The following is a 20,537-nucleotide window of genomic DNA, read 5'->3' on the forward strand; positions in this document are numbered from 1 at the left end:
AAAGTTTACAGGTTTGACTAATTTGAACAAAGAAAGGGGAAGTAATAATAGGTTTCATATGCTTTTAAAGGGTTAATTGCCCAACAACAGTGTCACACTATTGCACCATAAGCTTGCAAGGAAGTAGGATTTAGCCACAGCAAGTATGAATTTGGACCCCCATTTCTATTGGCTCCATTATTCTTTATTTGGGAACGACTGCTGGACAGGATATGGTGCAATCATTTGGAAATATCACATTTTGAAATACACCATTCAAAAATAACAGAAGCAGTTATTAGTTCCTGTGCCAAAATAAAAAGGAGATAGACTAGACTAGACTGGAAGAGATTGCTTCAGTTGGAAGGGACATAGAGCAATCAGAGATGAAATTTTAAGAAAAGAGTTCCTAGTGCATATAAGGGGCATGTTATGAGAATAGTAAATCAAAGGAGGCTTCACTTAAGCATTTGGTGGCAGCTCATGTCCTTTCAGTCCCTGATAACAATCCTGCTGGTAGTGGCCACAGTCACCAGTGGTTTCCTTCAGGTCGCTCTAATATGCAATAGTCAGAGCTGGCATATATTTTTGTTTTCACAAACCTTGTGAGGATGTTTATGTGGTCTTACTGATTGTATTCTCCATCTGCTGGTAAGTAAGTGGAGAGTAGCTGATTTGAGTTTCATTTTTCAAGAGGTAGGAAAGAGTGGAGTATGGTATGAGTTCTTTAGCAGTAAAATAAGGAAAAATAGTCAGTTGAACAAGAGAAGATTCTATTCATGGAATAGAACAAGCAAATATAAGTATTTTAGGATTATTATAGACTAAAAGACTAAAATCAGAAGGAAAAGTCAAGCCTAAAGATTTCTCATCAAGAAGGACAATTCAACCATTTAGAGAGGCAAGAAGTATTTGAGTATTTATCCTGGCTGGCCTGAACTGTGAAAGCATGACACTCCCAAAGCCCTTTACCACAGCTCAGGGGTTGTAGTTCAGAGTCCCCTGGTGTTACTGGCCTATAGCTATGACATATTGTGAGGGAAAAGAACATGCTCTATGGCAGCTAATTAGGATGTCTATTCAGCACACATCCTGTCTTCTCTATGCACATAGATGGTTTTTATTCCTGTCCAAAAATATAATCACTTTTCTGTTTCTTAACTCGCTTCCCACCTTTGGGAACATATGAATGAAGTATTCTACTTCTGCCTGCTAAGCTTAAGGCTACAGTAACTCCCAAGCAAGTAAACATGTTTATTTATTCCACTTCAGCCAGAAAAATAAAAAAAAGTAATGTGATATGATGTAGAATTGAGGGAACAAAATGAAAATCTGTGTAAAACAGTGAAATATTTTGTCTATTTTTTTAGAAATTAACATGGAAAAGCAACACCCTGGGATGGTTTTGGACATTTATATATACACCCACCCACTTAATTAACTCCTTTTATTTTGCATATATTCATGTACAAGAGGTTCCTCCTAGGTTGCAAAATTCTTCCATTTGCACCTAGAAGCTCAGTCATTTCCAGGTATCTGTAAAATATGTAAATGTCATGATTTGTAAATGAAGTATATGAAACAGGGGATTTTGTAGTTAGCAAATTTTTAATTATGCAAACAAACCTTTTTTTAGATGATAGGTCTTAAAGAAACTAACTTCTGGAAAAATTCCTGACTACATTGAGTAGAAATGATCTGCTGTAGACTGTAGACTGTTTACCACACTGAGCTTTTTTACTGGAAGATTGTGTTGCAGGGAGGTGCATTTAGCCTGAATTTCCTTTGTGGTTATGCCATTCTGAAAGGATGCGATATCCATTAAGGGAAGCACAAGAATGATTGCACAGGATTTTGTCTCTTTCCCTGGGTGCTAAGCTCAGCTGCTCACAGCAGAGTGATTTAAAATCTTATTGTTATAAACCTTGGCCAGAGGGCCTTCTGACTAACAAAGGAGTCAGAATGGAAAGCACGAACAAGCCCAGAACAGGCAGAGATAAAAGGCAGCTTCTGCTATCAGAATCAGAAGAGAGGAATACGTAAGACAAGAAAGCAAGGTTTGTATAACATTACAAACATGCAAACAAAACCAGCACTGGCACTGAGAGCCTTAAAAGTGTTCAACTTTATTAAAAACCTAATGGTGATGCTGCCGTGAAAGAACACTTTGTACACTGAGTATATTCAGTAAGCATTTCCTGAAGTGTCTGGAAGCCAAGCTTCATTCTGCAGCATCCCACTCGACCTTCAGTCTGCAAATTCAGTGTCAGGAGTGCATGTGCTGGAGGATTAGCAAGCCCAGCAAGGTCAGAAACAGTGACAGAACTTCTATCTTTTGCATAATTTATCTATATTGAAAAAAAAAGAAAAAAAGAATCCATGGAAACAGTTTACTTGGTTAGCTGTGATCCAAAAACAGAGGAGAAACTGCTGGCATACTCAAAGCCAGGGGTATCTACCTGACAGAGGCAAAAATGGTGACAGAGACCTGTGAGTGAGTCCACTGCTGGAGACACTGCACATGCTGGCTTATCTGGAGTACATGGTATAAATTTCACCTCATCTGCTGGACAATAGCATTTCAAGGGATTTGGTACAATATCTGCACAGATGATATTTCAGGGAATGGTGTGTGAATTATTGGAAGAGTGACAGGAACTGAAATCCTGTCAATGAGGCTCTAGGAACATGAAAAACAAACCCCATGATATTCATGTGATTATAGTTGGTATAACTTGAAATAAGTTCACAGCAATGGCAAGAGAGTGTGTAAAAAACATCCTTTGATCATGTTTTAGAAAAGGGAAACATCACAACTGAACCAAAAAGAAAAATAACTAAGACAGGTGATCTACTTGGATAAAAGGCACTTGAATTGCATCACTTTGAAATTACTTTGATGAAAGGAGAAAAACAATGATATCTGCATTTCTTGAAGAGTATCAGAGACAGAACTGCAGGGATCCTCTTGACAGATGTGACAATGTGTGTGGAGCATCTATCCAGGACTTACAACCAATACAAACAATGCTATTGCTGTGGCTGTGTCAAGGCTGCTCAGAGATTGGTGGTTGATGCCCCATCCCTGGAAACATTCAAGGTCGGGTTGGAAGGACTCTGAGCAAACTGATCTAGTTGAAGATGTCCCTGCCTATTGCAGGAATTGGACTAGATGAACTTTACAGTTTCTTTCCATCCCAAACCATCCTACAATTCTATGAATGACAGAGGAGTGCTCATGTCTGTTATAGGAAAAGATGAAATCCTGAGTTATGAACTCCAGGGCCTTGGTGCTAGGGCAGACATCCCTTTGATACCTAATCCAGGATCAGAGATTCCTGTGTTTCCATAGAACCTAGTAGATGTTTCTGCCTCAGCTATTCTCTGCTCTATTGTCTGTTTCACTTCTAGAAAGACACAGGGGAGATTCTTTTTGACAAGAATTTCAAATTTCATTTGAGGATTTGGTTTGGTTTTTGTCCTGACCTGAACCAAGAGACATTTTTCTCCCCCAAAACTTCTAACTTTAAACTCTTTTTTTTGGATTATATACTGTCTATCCCAAGAAATGAAATGCCTGTCATCCTGTCAGCAGTGCTTCTGGAAAAAAATGAATGATTACTGAATCACTTTGTTCTGGTTAATTCTAGCCCAGTTAGATTTCGGGGGGTGACATTATGTCTGTCTTACATTCTTTGTTTCTGCGCTGCATATTCTCGCCTGGAAATGCAGATCAGGCAATCATTTTGACAGGCAGGCAGGTGGTACTATTACATTGGCAGTACCAAATCTGTCACATTAATGTGCTCTCAGATCGAAATAGCTACACTTTCCCTTGCTGGTTGAAGTTTGTATGGCAGCAGAGCACGTCTCCCTCTATGGTTTAAGACAATGTCCTGTCTTATGATTGCTGCCTTGTTCCTGCGTTGGCTTATGGACTAGAATACTGATCTTTGATGCATTTAATTCTCTGACTAATAATGAAACTAAGAACTATAAGGCAACTTCACAAAGAATCTGAAAGGAAATTGTTCTGGCCCAGTTGCTGCATAATTGACACAGTTATCCATCAAAAAAGAGTTGAGGTGTCCTGGAAACACCCATTTGAGGTGCCCACGTAGAGCTGTCTGATAAGACACAAGACCTGCAAGGGGTCTGTGGCCTTATGGATTAGCAGGGGACAGTCCAGAGATGTGGACACCTACAGGCATCTCCAATGGCACCAGACTCCTGTATGCAGGCAGAGGTGAGCACAGCCACAGGGATCTGTAGAAAGGCTACAACCTGGACTCCCTTTTGGGGTGCTGTGTGGCTCTCCAGACTAATACTCCATCAGGAATTTTCTGGCATGTCCTGTGGTAAGTGAGGCATCCATGTGGGCAGGTAGACATGACACAGGAGCCATGAGTGACCAAAGATTTTCTGTAATGAGGATGGTGTAGGGATGTCATCTAGCACTAGACACCTGACCTGTTTTGCCCTTGCTGTAATGCCATTTGGATCACCTGGCTGTTCTTGGGCACACAGAGGGGTCTGCGGGAAGGAAATGAGTATTGCCCTGTGTTGGCTTCCTCACAGTGCTTTTACTGGGTAGCAGAAGAGAAAAACACCAAACAATGAGTTGCAAAAAAGCTGTTCAGATTAATCATTCAGATTAATTCAGGATCTTTTCCTTAAGAAAATATAGTGTGAATTTAAAAATAACATTTAGTTCTTCTTTTGGACAGCTTTTTAAGAAAAAGCCATACGGCAGAGTGACATTTTAAAAAAAGATGGTTTAGGCTTGTTTTTCAGAATTTAATCCAATGAAATTATGAGATGGACTTTTAAATGAAGGTGATTCTTTGCAAATTAAAGAGGAAATAATAAATCTTAAGAATTCAAGCTTTGTTTGTTGCCAAATGGTTGGTTAAAAACCAAAATGTGGCTGAATCCTCAACCTCAAGAAGTGAATGTTTTATAAACTACCCCAAAAAAGATTTTCTAGATATTCTAAATCCTTTGTCACCATTTATTGATGTCCTTGTGTGCCCCAGTGCCCTGCCTGTACCTGTGTAATTTGTTCTTAATTTATGTGTTTTGCTTGCTCCTAGGCTTATAATTTGTGAATAGCAGTAAAACTGAGTGAACTGTATAACTGTAATTTTGTATTCTAGCCTGCCACCTTAGTGTGTTGAAGGAAGAGAAATTAGAAGTTCATTCAGCATCTTACAGAATGGCAATCAATACTTCACACACCTTTAGTAATTGATTCGTATTTCTCATAGGAAAAAATAGATTTAATTTAATGTACTATGCTAGTAAAAGTTTCAGGTTTTACTTGCAAAAAATACTTATTTTGGGAAAAAGACATGGTAAATTTGTACATTTTCACATTCAGGCAGGATTCTCATTTATAACTCACAGCTTTTGTAAATACTTCATGTCTTTAAACAAATAACATGGTGAGTCTGTAATCATGTTGCTGGAGAGGTCCCTTTGAGAGAGCAAAAGCAGTCAGGTTTACCCTTAGTGTTGCACCCATCCCTTTCAACACGCCAACTTTAGGTACTCTAAGTACTGAGATTTTCTCCTTATAGCTGAGGAAGCATGCTATCTTAAAATTTTAATAGCAGCAAAATTAGCTTTTATTATCATTTCTGTTCATCCAATGCTTCCTTTCTCTGATTTTATCCATAAGTCACTTTGAAGCCAGTTGGTACAGGCATTGATGTTTGGCAGTTGCTAAATATGGATCATTTCAGCTATGATTCATCATAACTAATTCAGCTGAGGTATCTAATTTGGGAACCTGGTTGCCTGAGGGTCTCTCTATAATTTATGAACCTAATAATTGCTGAGAGGTGAGATGAATCAAAGCCTAATTACATAGATATGAAGCTTTCACATTTCATATAGGTAAAACAAGGAAAAACAAAGCAAAAAAAAAAATTAAAACTCCCAAAGTAAATTCACCTCTGAAGACCAGTATTAGTGACCAAGTTTTCATTATACCAGCAAATTAGTGTCTTCCACAAATAACATCAGCTCCTTCCACAGCTGGGAGCAGCTGGTTTCAATCACTCATGTCACTGCAGTCACTGACAGCTCCCCCTCTCCTTCAAGTTTTCCCTTCTCTTTTCAGCTTCTACGTTTTCTTCAGCTGTTTTATGTTCCTGCCTGAGCCCAGCCCAGCAGATAATGAGGTAACCAGAACCCAGATGCAGCACGACTACTTTGTATGCAGATGAGCCTAATGCATGCAGGCTTCTCCCCAGGGTTAGTCTCAGATCTTACAGTGGGTGTCGCAGCTCCCCGGAGAGACCTCTCCCCTGGCAGAGAGAGGTTCACCTGCAGAGCACAGAGATGCTGCCCTAGCAATCCTTCTGTGGACTCCCAGTGACCATCCTCAGTGTGTGTGAGCCAAAACAAATGGAAAATGCCCTAATTGGCTCCGTGGGACCCAGGTGAAGCTGGGCTCTCCTATGCCCAGAAGGGAGAGATCCTGACAGTCACCGGGACTGGGGGAGGCTTTGTTTTTCAGCCCATACAACTATGCCTGTTGTAAACCACACAAAATTTTGACGTAAATTTCCCCTCTCCCCTGAGCCCTGCCCGCAGCTCCCTCTTGCCTTCTCGCTTTCTGTCCTTCTGCCTTTTGGTTCTGCACAGCCTCCTGCCTCACCTCTGGCAGCAAAGGTGCAGTACTCTCACAGATTACAGGCACAGAAGAGCTCACACTCTGGGATTCAAAAATAGATTTCAGAAAGCTCATAATTCCCCCAAGTCTTTTAATGACAAAAAGTTATGTGCAGGTAGCAAGTGAATTTGCTTTCTAAGAAGAAACCTGTAAAATAAAATATGTATTAGAGTACCTAACGATTCAATTTATTATTGAGTGTTAATTTCATGTTTCAGTATTACTGCTTAGTACTTTTTTCCCTAGTTTTCTTAGAAATTACAGCACCTGGTTTATTTTTTCAAGCTGCAACAAGGTGTGTTATTGTAGTCAATAACATAAGAAAGCTACACAAGAAAACTACTACTGCAAAAGAAAACTACACAAGACTAAGTAGTTGTTTAAGTAAATCTTTCCTCAGTTTTAATTAAAACAAGCAAAGTGCAAAGCAAAAGAGAAACATGGATTTTTTTTTTTTCTTATTAAAGACTCTGGAATTTCTTATTCTCAGAAATGCTACATGTAAAAATTTAGCATGTTTTGCTTTTTCTCTCACTGTGATTGGTACAGCCCCAATTCCTGTTCCTCACTGATAAGATACCACATGAGTAATACCAATGACCACTTTGCATTTCTTAAGCTGTGGAATATCTATTAATGTTCATGATCCTCCTTTTCTTGTCCTGTGTGTTATATGAGAGGTAGCTGAAAACTCATATATAAAAAACTGTTACCCTATACACGATATTTAATTATTTATATTTTAGTTAATATAACCAATATATTCTATTTTAATTTTAATGTTTTGCTTGGATTTCCAGCCAAGAGAAAGGCCATTCTGAAAGAGGAATGGATTCAACGAGAGAAAATATCTGTATGCTGAGATACAGGCGTACAACATTATTTCTGCTTCATGATCAGATTGCAAGTCCCAGGATTTAGTGGAGTTTAAAAAGCACCCTGGTGCTCATGATTTTATCACAAGGCAAAAATAATACAGTAGGCCTGTTTCTTATTCAGTTTGTTGGAACAAGTGATTGTGACAATTGCCAAAAAGTGTCATGTGACTGCCCATACAATAATGCAATTAATCGTAAAGAATGCCTCCCTGACAATAGCACAGCTGTCCTGATGAGGCTTTATACATCCAGACAAATCCTATGTTAGGACTGAGAGCCACACATATTCAAAAGGGTTTTGTTGCCTTATTTGAATACATCTTATTTCTTACAGTACAGTGAGCACATCACATTCCAGGAAGGTGAGATTAGTTAAGGCATTAATGTGATTGCCTCCAACATCACTGAAAAACAATAAGGAAAGTGGTTTTATTCATGTGCTGTGTAACAGTTTTACAGGAGGGAGCTTAAGGTCTGGGCTAGTCTTCTTTTATTCTGACTTTCCTTTATCTATTTATTCAAAAAATAGCCTAAATGTATTACTTGGTTTTGAATATGAATGTAAATACCAAATAAAACAGATTATATCCTTTATTTAGTGTTATTTTGTCTCTATTTATGGCTTAACTCACCAGTCATCTCAGCAATAATAGGCTGATATATTGGCATTTCTGATGTGTAATCTGTGTACCACAATAAATAGAGACCACTAGGTGGAGATTTTACATTGCAGTGTATATTTGTAGATTCTAGATTATAATTAGGATAAACACACATTCACAGTAACTGATTTAATTTTCCTTGGGAAACTAAAATGAAGGGAGAATTTTGCTAAACTCATGACAGCCATGAGAACAAGCAGCTCTAAAGATTTATGCTGGCAAAGGACTGATATTTTTTTTAAATAGCCAGTTGAAACACTTTGAGGTTCAACTTTGGTGAGGTATACATTTTTTAAAATGTCACACCTTTAAAAGTGGTTTGGGCTAGTGGAACAAATAGGTTATAGGTTTTTATTTCCACAGAAAAAGATATATTCATTTATCAAATAAAACTTTTGCATCATTTACTTATATCCAGTCAATAAGAGACATTTGACTACAGATCTTCTTAGGAAAAACCTCAAGTTTATCATTGTTTATCATTGATCTTCATAAATTATATCATGACTAGAAAATAGGATGTTTTATGCTTGATAGCACAATATTTAAGTGAAAGAAATATGCAAATGTAAACTTTTGAGAGAATCCAAGATTAGATTTTGTTACATTGCTTTGAATTTTAAAGTAAGTTTTACAGAAACTACACAAGACCATGTTTTTTTAAATTTCCAGTAGCAAGACATAAAACAAATAGTGATATTTGATAGTAGCTCATTAATGTATTTTATTTACAGGCAATTGATTCATTGATTGACAGTAAATACGCTAAACTGAACAGCTCAAAAACCCCCCGTGTTTATTAAACAATTGACATTCTCAGTATGATTACTGTAAGTTTTCCACACATGCTGGGACCTTCTTTTCCCTGCTATGGGTTCCTATGGGAGCTAGGAAGGCTGGAAAAGTATTTCAGCTCCTGCTCCCTCCGTTGCTTCAGTGCTGGTTCTGTGGAGTCTGGACCAAAAGCTGCCGGTGCCAGCTCTACAGCCAGCAGCTGTCTGCCTTGAGCTTGGCTGAGTCAATGCATCATTAAAGACACAAAGTTGTTAATTTTCTTTGCCCTGAGCCAAAAGACTAGCAGCAAAACCTAAATTTTCTGCTAGAAAATCAAAGAATGTATTTCCCTGGATACTGTTAAAAACAGTTTTTATGAGAAATCAAGACTGTACTTTTGAGGCGCTGGTTTCCTTGGTGGGAGCAATGGGAAATGCTAACATCTCCCTCCCACACTCTGTTAGCTCTGCCATATATGTAATTTTCAGTTACAGTCATAACAGTGACATCTGCATGGGAAATTATCCAAGTACTAAATGCTATTTCAGTTTTCTAAAAGGAGATGCTAGGTTTCTGCTGGTTGCATCCAAAGATTTCCAGTTTAGATCATGAGATCCCAGTAGGCCTTTTGAGAAAGGAGATATAATAAATATATAAATAATTCTAACCAATTTTGCAACTTAAGGAATGTTCTTTAGTTTTAAAAGAAACATAGTAAGGATACTCCTGGCATGGAAGAGACCTATAAGAAACCCAGATCCCAGTTTTGAGCCTGATGACATGGTTAACATGGAGGATTGACAAGCATGATTCGTTCATGAAGATGTTTGAAAGTCTTAAAGAAAGAAAATATCATGGAAGAAAAAAAAGAAGATGGTTTAATGGTGAGCATGGTGCTGGGTTAATGGTTGGACTTAATGATTTTAAAGGTCTTATCTAACTGTAACTCTTCTATGGTTCTATGAAAAGTTATTTGGATATTGAACAATATCAATATGAAAATATGCAAGAATAATACATGCCCCTCTCTGCCAAAAAAACCCCAACCCCCCCCCCCCCACCCAAAAAAAACCAAAACCAAAAACCCTGGTAAATAATGTAGTGTGGAGTCCAAAACTGAACACAGGATTCAAGGTGCAGCCCCTCACCTGTGCTGAATACAGGGGAAATGTCATTTGCAGACATAACTTCACTGCCTGTCCCTTTCTTTTTAAAGCAATGGCATAAGCACCTTTGCTGCTGGTGGTGTAGAAGCAAACAGCACAGGTGATGAATGGGGCTTTCACAGGCAGGGAGAAAATGGGCACTCACAGCCATTTCAATTTGTGCAGATCTCCAAGTAACCCAGGTTTAAAACTAGTGAGACATTTCTGCCTGAGACACCATGTTTTGTATAACATGGAAAACAGTAAGGCACCGCACAGATTGGAGAAAAAAAAATGAACTAGTGGTCTGTGACATGACTGACTACACAGAATGATGAAAAACACTACCAGACAACACCAGTGACATCAAAATAGTGCCCTTGCAATGAGCATTAGCATTTGGCCATATGGTTTCATATTTTCTTTAATTCCTGTTATTGTACTGCTGTGAGAAAAACCCCTGTGATTCTCAGGTCTGATCTGGGGGATCTGGGAATACACTGGGAAATGACATCAGGTTTATTTAGGGGGTTGCTTAAACAATGCCCTTTCTTACTTCAAAGTCCAGTTCATTTGTGTCACATGTCTGGAGATGGCATTTGAGCACAGGGTGTTTGGGGCCTTATTCTCTGTCACTGACAGTAGTTGCTAGTCCTGGCTCCCATCTTCCTCAAAGGCTGCATCATCTTCCACAGGACGATTCTGGAAGGGGAACAGTGTTCAAAACAATATAAAGGAAGAGCTTCTTACACTCCAAGAAGTCATGTTTTCAAGTGCCAGGTGTGGGACCTGAGTACTTATTAAAAAAAAGTTTCATGACAGTTTCACAGTTTGGTTTTATTACAAAAATGGGGTCTTTTTTACTAGACAGACTTATTTTCTGTTTAGTTATTTTTCTGTGGCATGTAGCAAGACTAGAGCTCTGTGTATTGCATACAAAACTGCCTGTACCTGTGCACATCTGGCACATCTGACCAACATGATCAAAACATGAATTTCACAGGCAAATGCTGCTCTATATTGTGATCACAGAAGTGACTGTATATTGATTTTGTTCAATGTGTGTGTTCCAGGATTCATGTAATAATGTAAGAAACTCAGGTAATAAGTAAAGAAACTTCCAAGACAGTCACACTTTCTTTACCTTTGTACACTTCCTAAAAACTTTATCTGGGAAAAAATGGATCTGGTTGTGTATGAGTGACATAAAGGTAGTTGGTACCTATGTTAAAATTAGGTCTTAACTAGTCAGTGTTGCAACAATCAAAGGTCAGACATTACAGCTGAGTGAGCTGACACTGGGTCAGAGACAGGAAAGGGCTTTAGGCACATCGGATTTACATTATGCCAGGTGTAGTACCTTGGGTGACTCACCTTGCCTGTGAAGCCTGGGTAACCTCAGCTTCTTTGTCATCTGTCTTTATTGCTTAAATTCTGAGATGGAGTTTGAGTGGCCTCCTGCGACTGGAGATGCTGGGAAATGACAGGCATCTGTTTGGCAAGCAAATGTACTCAACTATTTTGAACAAACTAGCTGAAGGCCAGGGAGCTTTACTGCTGAGTTTTAACTATTTTTGGTGAGCCAGACAGATCTTCAAGAATTTGTCATATTAACAAGTATTCAGCCATACAAAAATTTTGACAACTTTTAGGACTGAACTGACAAAATTAAACAGGGACCTGCCAGTCATCGTTAAGAATGAATAATCCTGAAATTCCTGATTTGTTAACTTCAGCAATATTTGGTGAGTGCTCTTTACCCCACTGCTGGCTGCACAACCAGTGATCTTCAGTGAGTGGCCTGGGGCTGTCAGGCTTTAAGCAGCAGGAATGACAAACCCCGGGAGCATCCAGCTCACCTAATGGCAAATATCTGCACTTCAAAAGGCACATCTCAGCTCACACCCAAGCTCTCTTTGGAGGAGAGACATAAACAGGTTCTGTGTGCCACCCTTATGATCTGTGTTAGTTGGCTGGTTTACCCCGCTGACACATGTATTTTGTCTGATGAATTCTACACTGAAGTGAGCCTTGCAGCAAAATGCTCCCAGCATTCACAACACGCTAGTAAATCACCTCATAAATATCTAGAGTAGCTCAACCTCTTCTGCAGTCATGCAATGCAGAGTGTGTTTAGGCATCTCTGTGCTTGTAAAACAGCTTTAGACTGGAGACCAAAGGGAACTTTACTTACAGGTACTTGAAGCAAGTGGAACTGAACAAAGTTCTGCTTCCATGCAACTCCAACTTTTTGGGTATTAGTGGAGGTCTGGGAAAAGGAATTCTTGAGGAAATGTTTTACGCATGACTCACCAAGTTTGTATGATCACATGGAAAGTCGTTTTGGGACCTCTTTTAAGAAAGGGATTGGACACCCCCAGGTGCAACACCCCCAAGTTTCCTTGGTAAGGTTCTTTCATCAGGAAGGCTGTAAAACACTGATGCTGCACTTCCTCCTAAGACTACAGTGATTTACAGTTTTTGAAAGCAAATGTAAGTAACACTTAAGTTTAATATTCTACTGTCCATGTGCTACAATAAGGGTAACTGGAACAAGACAGGTATTTGACATACATATAAATTTATATATGCATACAAATCACAGAACTATAGAATATCCTGAGTTGGAAGGGACTTGCAGAGAGGGATAAGGTCAAATTTGCCATCAAGTCCAACGCTTAAGCAAATAGCCCACACCAGTGTAGAACCTGCAGCCTTGGCATTGTTAGCCCCACGCTCTGACCTACTGGGCTGATGACATCTGAGAAACTGCCGACAGAACAATTTCCACTAGAGGATGTGGACATGTTTAAATCACTCCACTTCTCTGAGAAATTAGTGCAGACCAGAGGGAAAACAGCATCTAAACTTGGGTCTTTCTTGCCAAGACACTTTCCTTGCTTTCTTGGATTTATGGGAAGGGCTTTTGCAGGGCCCCAGCCTGGCAGCCCATCTAAAGAGCTGTCCCAGTGCTGCAATAACTTGACCAAGCTAAGGGTTTTGAGTTTATGAATCCTAATAAATAGGCAGGAAGAAATATTTTAGAAGGGATCAACATGAAACATTTTAAGATTTTTTTAAAACGTTTCATATGGAATCCTTTCTTTTTTCTTTTGCTCCAGGGTGCTGCAAAAACAACACCCACATTCCAAAAGTTTCCAAGAATGTAATTACCATTTTCCTGCAGCTTTATAAAGCTACAGCCTGGTACTAACAACTGATTTCTCCATTGCATTATGCTGTTGCACTCTGATATGCCTGCAAAAAGCTGTAGGAAAGTAAAGTTCCCTGAGTGCGCCTAAAATTCCAGATGTCTCTATAATTTTAGTAAATAAACATACCCGTAAAGATCCCTAGAAGTGTAAAATAGTTTAAGGGTGTTAATAAGGACATTCAGATAAAGCTGGAATTCTGATAAATCAAGATAATTAGGCTTTCCCTGAACCATATCAAAGATACATTCTCCATCCACTTTATTTCCTATTAAAAAGTAGTAATATCTTCCAGTGGTAAATCATCTATCAGATTTTAATGAAAACCAGAATATGAATGCTGATTTGTCTGTGGGATACCTGGGTTTTCTTATACAGGATGCAAATTTTTTATTGTCTTTTCTGCTGATTGTGAGAAGCAATTATAAAACCAAATTAAGAACTCTCACATGAATTGACTATCAGAAGTCTCCTAGACTATAAGCAGGGCAGTGAGATAGACAAATAGAGAAATCTAATGTTGATGAAAAATATTATTAGAATATGGGTTTATAAAAAGAACTGAAAGTTAAAATAGAATGATTAATGTAGACAGAATCTCATACTGTGGTACACGGTATATCACAGAGAGTTACAAATTGTTTATGGTGAAAATCTCTGCATGATAATGGAAATGTTCTAGGACAAGACTAAAAGTCAAAAACTGACAGTAAAAACCAGAAAGTTTGCATCAATTTCAGTAAATGAATATGTTTGGTGGTCTTAAATTTCAGGCAAAACCATAGAAGATGATGAGAACAGATCATGACTCGACCAGATAAATGTAGAGTCAATTGTACAAGCTGAGATTTGACAGAAAGTAAGAGATTTTATTTTTTTTAATGGATTGGTAGAAGGTAGGAATGTTTCTTACATATGGGCATGATCAGTCTTTGAGGAATCCCTGCTAGGACACCACAGTGCAGTGTGGCACTTGGTCTGTGGGTGAACTATAAACAGGGGAGGTGCAATGTGGAAAGTCACAAACACAAATGGGCACATCCGAAGACAGAGGCTGAGGGATGATGGTAAAGAAACAGGAAAGAGGCACAGAAGAATGATTTGAAATTCCCAGGACAAGAAAAGAAGAGAAAGAGATGAAGAACTTCACTAGAAGGCAGACAGGGAGAGAAGATAAAAAGGAGGAGATGGCAGTGAAGTTGACACATTATCTTCTGTCCCAACATGCTTCACAGTTCCAGATGTCAAATGTGATGTAGAGGGCATCATAGTCCAAAACAGGGATCCTTTACCAGCCAGCACTGCTCTCATTGATCTGACTTCCTCATTGCTATTTGGTCTGAGAGTCGGCCTGGAGGTCAATATGACACCAACCACAGGTGCATATGCACAAGTAACAACCTGTGTGTCCATCTAAGACACTTCAAATGATTGAAAATATCATAGAATATGGATTCTTCATCTCTACTGGTAGGAAGCCCCACTGGGCATATGTACCCCTACTTGTGTGTGGGAGTTCATGCATCCACTCTGAAGGATTCAGCACTCTGATATGCAGTGATCACCCACTGTCCACAGCAGAGGATAATATAACAGGGATTCTGTAGGGATCCCACAGCTGGAGTTTATCTGAGGCATGCTTTTAGACACCCTGTCAGTTTTCTTTGCATGGTGTAATTTCCTCATTCTTAAAGTAAAGAAAATATTCAATTATGTTGAAACTCCCAGACTTGTCAGGCTTGTGCATCATCTGCTGACTATTTAGCAGTAGGAGTGTGTATTAGCTGGAGAGCACATCTCACAACCACATTTTATTTCTTGTACTTAGCAGATGTTGGAATGCTCAGCACAGTTCTCTTCATCTGCCCCATTCCCACAGTCATTTATGCTATTGCAGTGAAATGCCCATGGGAGGCATGTTGTATGGAAAATAAGCCTTTTGGCAGACACTTCCAACAGAAATGTTTTCCATCAGCCAGGAGTCTGAGAAAACATGGGAAGACATTTCCTCTATACCTGATTAAGTTTCAAATTAGAAAGGCCTGATAAAACTACAAGTGCCACATTTGAATACTTCATTTTTTACTTTAAAATGCATTGTGTGTCATGATAATTCAGCCTCTTGCATTACAGTGTCAGCTACAAACGGCTTACCACCACTGAAACTTAAGAAGAGATAGCTTAAAATTTCTTTTTGGGGTTTTTTTTTTCCCTCTCTTTCCCATCATCTGCAGAGCACTGTGCTGACCAGAATATCAAAGCACTTTCCTGATATTTTGACTCTTTGGAAGTGCAAGCATTAAGCAGCAGCGCCCTGTGGCATGGCTGGAGATGGACAGGGATGTGATACCTGGGGAGAATGTAAGTCTCACGGCTGGGGGAAATGAAATGTAAGTCTCATGTGAAGAGAGAAAGTCCAGCTGAAGCATGTGGAAAACAACTTGCAGCGCTGAAGGCAGCTGGGCAACAGGGAAGTGATCGCTTACACATCAGAGACATAGAACTGCATAGAACACTTACTGCACACAATTACAGTAAAATATTTGAACAATTGGCAAGTGAAATCATAGTACAAATCTGCAGAGTTGGACTCAGTTTCATGGTTTTCTGTTTTTTGCAATAGTGAAATTATATTTACAGTCTTGTAAATCACTAATTTAAACAAGATGTTCAAAGCCATAAAATAGCTTTTATTTCCTCTTTTGGTGCACATCACAAATTACTGGTTTTCTGTAGAACATTTGCAGGAAATCTGCTCCATTGTTTCATTACATGTATGGAGCATATGTTCACTTGTAAAACACTTCTTCCCTTTCAAAAAGATTACAGGAACCAAGAAAAACCAATGAAAGAATGCTAAAACTGGAATAAAAAGCAAACCAGACAAAACAGGAAAGTTCTTTGTATCATACAGAGCTGATTCTATTTTTACTCGTTAGCCATGTCTTTCAAAAGAGAAGTTCTAATTTGAAAAAGTAAATTTTATTCTACTCTTAGTTGAAGAGGTAGAAATGTCTGTGAACTCAGCTTGCAAAGAGACATTTTGACTGTAGACACTTGAGATTCCAATGGAATATAGACAAGATTAAAATGAAATATATGGGATAAAATTATGAAAAGGAATGACAGAAACAAAGTGAAGTAATCCAGTTCCTATGAGATCAATGGACAGAATCAACAAGGATGGAAAGAGCAAAAAGTTCAGCTAAATGATGATCTTTGAAAAGTAAGTTTTAGTATTATCTAAATATGTACTCATAACACTGCTCAATGCAAAAAATTGTATTTGAGAAACATAGCTGATTCCTAGCCCAGGCTTGAGTTCCACATTCAATTAGTTTTGGATACTTTTGATACTTTTTGCTTTGTGAGATTTTTTTCTGACAATCTCTTCTGACAATCTCTTGCTACAAAACTTGAAGACGGATGACGAGATTAAGACTAGCTGTTCTGAAGGCTTTTGTAGGGATCCACTAGGTGGACAGAAATAGGGAGTTTAGACTGGTTAAACTATAGATCTTCCTATATTAGTATTTTAACAATTACACTCTGATAGCTTGCTGTTCCCATTGAAGTCCTTATGGTAGTGCTGCCATTTTTAGCTCTAATGCATTTTTTCATGTATTGAATCTTGCACAAAGGTTGGGCTGGAAATAACTTTTCCTCTGTATTCGCTCAAGTACAGAAAAAGACTTTCTTTAAAGTACAAGTAGATGTTCAGTATGGCCTGACAGTCCCTTTTAAAGAGCTGAGTGTGTCCATGACCTCTTGAGAGAAGCAGAGCTGTAACAGAATGCATGTGGTGTAGCAGAGCTCAAAATGAACCCTGAATCTCTCTTCCCTCAGTATTCAGTTAATTGCCCTGGCAGACAAGAAGACAGCTATTATTCAAACAGAAAGGGCTTGCTCTTTTAGTTTTTCTCTTTGAGTCTCTAAATTAATTTTAACTTGTCTTAATTTGCTTTTTTTCTCAAGCATAGTGCATTTACTGCTCTGAAGGCTGCACCTGTTCCTGACACTCTTCCCAGTAACCCTGACACAGTTTCCAGTAATGCTGACACACTAACAACAGTGTCATCTGCTCCGTATCCACATCCATTCTCATCAATGCCTGCAGTATTATGTGGTGCAGGTCCACAAGACTCATGATTTACTACTCCATGAGCAGCACTTTGGCTGATGAATAGATACAGATAAAGCAAAAGCTTCCCTTTCAAAGCAATAATGCCCTAAAGGCAGTCCTTTCTTCACCATGTGATAAAATTCAGTCTTCAGATTTCTGCTCATGATGAAGTTGCGCCTTCACTACTTACTACTACATTTCCCCTATTTCTCACAATAAATTTCTGAAGGGCAAAAATCTACCAAACCATTGCATGCATTAAATTCATGCAACATGTGCACAGCTCTCAAACATGTCATCATTATTCAATGCTTTACTGAAATAAGTCTATAAATTGATTGCAAATGTAATTGTGCAAACAGGGAACGTTGGCTCCTTTAGTGATTGTGGTTGTAAGAACAGTTTTGTTTAAAGCAGAAAAACCAAAAGATTCTCTGCAAATATCCAATTTCTGCAAAAGCTCTCCATTGCAATAAGACAGATCCAGAGATTTCAGCACTGGTTAAAATTGGTTTATTGAAAGCCTCCAGTTGAATCAATACTGCTTGAAGCCATTGTAACACATAATTGTGTCACATTTAAGGTGATAACAGAATATCTTTTGATCCTATTATTACTGCTCCCAGGTCACTGTGAGACAGTTTGCTTTACTTAGCTTCAAAATCACTCAATAATGCTGACTGAGAGCTCAGTGGAACCACAGCTGTTGTTCACTTATTACATAAGAAGGAAGAGATGGAAAGAAAGAAAACAACAAAACAACCGAGTTGAATCATAAGCACTTAGAATTAGTAAAAAAAATTCATAAAAAGAAAACTTTTCATTTCTGGATCTGTTTTCAATAAAGACACACACTAAAACATACACAAAATTACTTACCTGTGGACAGATCCAAATTTTCCTAACCATTCCCCCCTTCCCCACCCCACCATGTGTCTTTTTTAGCTGTGAAAAGAAAAACTTGGTCTTATATCAGATTTTCCAGGGAAAACCCCCCAAATGGATAGATTCCAACTACAGGATGAAGAGATATTTTATGATCTGCAAGAATTATTGTCATAAAATTTTGAAAATTCTGTGTATTATTAACATGAAACATCCATGCCTGAGAAGTGGAGCAGGATTAAAGCAACAGAGCAGTTTAGATAACATCCATTTTTTGAAATTTACAAAATCTACCAAAAAATGGCACTGTCATAGGATATTCACATAAGTATAAAATGTACTTGCTTTAAGGTTCCTGCACTTACTATGATGACAGACTCTTCATCCACAGTGTTCCACAGGAAAGCAACTTCCCTGATGCTCTTTTTGAAATAATGGGTGGTTTACCAGCTTATTCTTTTCCCTGGTTAAAAAATGACTCACACTATAATTCATGCTCAGTAGTTGTATGACACTTCAATAGGATTGATTGTGTCATTTTTAATAGCTGGGAGATTTTTATTGTCATTGGTACTCTTATTAAGGACTGGACTGTAAATCCCTTCCTGACACTGAGAAGCAGCTACACTGAAGAGGTCCTATGGCTCCTGTGAACAGTGATTTGCCATAAGAAGAAAAGGCTTAAAAGTCTGGATTTAAATATTTTATCCATAAATTTGTTACTAAGAATTTCTAGGCAGTGACACAAAAAAGTCTGAAACTGCTGTTAAAGATACCTTTTCTCTCAGCTACATCAGCAGATCCTTCAGGCCTTATCAAATCAGACTGATAAGACTTGTTCAGATGTTGAAGTTGCAGTCACTGGTGATTTAGACATGGTTTGTGCAACTACCATCAACTACAAAGTTACATCTCTGGTTTGAAGAAAGTTACACAAGTTTGTAGAGCCTTCTTTCCGCTCAGGAGAGTTCCAGTTTTGTTTCTCCAACACGCCCAGGGTGCTCTGTAGCTGCTTTTCACAGGTCTTGGCAGAAGTATGTGAGGTTCATTCTGGCTAGAAGTCTTTGTGTCTCAGTGGCCCAAAAAGCTCTCAGGGAGAGTTTTTTGGGGAATAAAAGCAAAAGCAGGGCGCTGGTCGTGGCCAGCCTTTAGAGGGCAGTGAAACACCATCTTTGCATCCCGGCGCCGCTCGCTCGCACGGAGGGCACTCCATGAAGGTTAACCAGCCCTTCGGACACCGACAGGATTGATCACCGAGTGATGCTGCCCACTCTTTTGGGGTGGGCACACATATCTGCTCTAGGAATTGTAGAGTACACACCTAGTGCAGCCTAACCAGCCCGTAATCAATACCCATTTGATGCTACAGGTGTTCTCCGTGGAAACCTGCTGCACCTGTGGTTTCCCAGACATAACTGCGTCCTATGACATTCCCAAAGCTGCTGTACTGAACATGTTCATTTGTAGACTCATTTAAGGGGTAGGAGGCAAGTCAGGAGTGGATCAAGCATTCCCCTTCTCTTCATATTTCTGTACCACTTGGAATACAGTCATGTGTTCCCTCATCCACGCAGGAAAAATCTCTCTGATTTTTCATATCTCCTTTCCCACAGTTTTTCTTTGTACCTGTGGTTATCCAAGGCTTTTGAGCAGGAACTCGTTCTGCACTGCCTTGGAATGCCCAAATGTCATCTCGAATTCACAATGCCTCTGGAGCAGCCAAACTGGTCTGGTTTGGCCAAAGGGAACAGAGATCTTATAGTTAAACCAATATAATTCATGACAAAATTGGTTCAAGCCTTACTGTCAATTATTGATAGAGAACATATGGAAAAAGAAATTTGGAAGAATGGTAAAGTGAATATTTTTTTCTAACAGTTGAAAATAAATAAAGATACATTTAACAGTGTATAAATAAGAAGCAAAGACATGCTCTCCTAATAAATTATTTCCAACTTTTGTTTCTTCTAGTCAAAACTGTAGCAATGAAAGCAATATGTAAATTTGTCTAATGAAAAAGTAAGTCATTATATAGTTTTTATTAATTACATTTTCTTAATCCAAATGTTAAAAACATAATTAAATAAACTTTATGTTAAAATAAAAAATTTTCATGGGTAGATTTTCAATAACAAAACACAATGAGTTTAACATAGCTTTTTTAAGTGAAATTCAGTATATTAAACCATGGCATATTTCA

General features: G+C 38.6%; 1 protein-coding gene across 1 annotated transcript in view; it reads right to left on the reverse strand.

Moving 5' to 3' along the window:
* The window catches only part of RXFP2 (relaxin family peptide receptor 2), a gene marked incomplete at both ends in the record, with an annotated part of 52,322 nt that overhangs the window by 3,000 nt on the left and 28,785 nt on the right, over nucleotides 1–20,537 (reverse strand). Inside the window, 2 exon segments of the mRNA XM_084201012.1 lie at nucleotides 5,384–5,455; nucleotides 7,869–7,940. Of these exon segments, the coding sequence (XP_084057138.1) occupies nucleotides 5,384–5,455; nucleotides 7,869–7,940 (144 nt within the window).

Source organism: Fringilla coelebs (genome assembly GCF_963513975.1).
Source record: "Fringilla coelebs genome assembly, chromosome: 2".
NCBI lineage: Eukaryota > Metazoa > Chordata > Aves > Passeriformes > Fringillidae > Fringilla > Fringilla coelebs.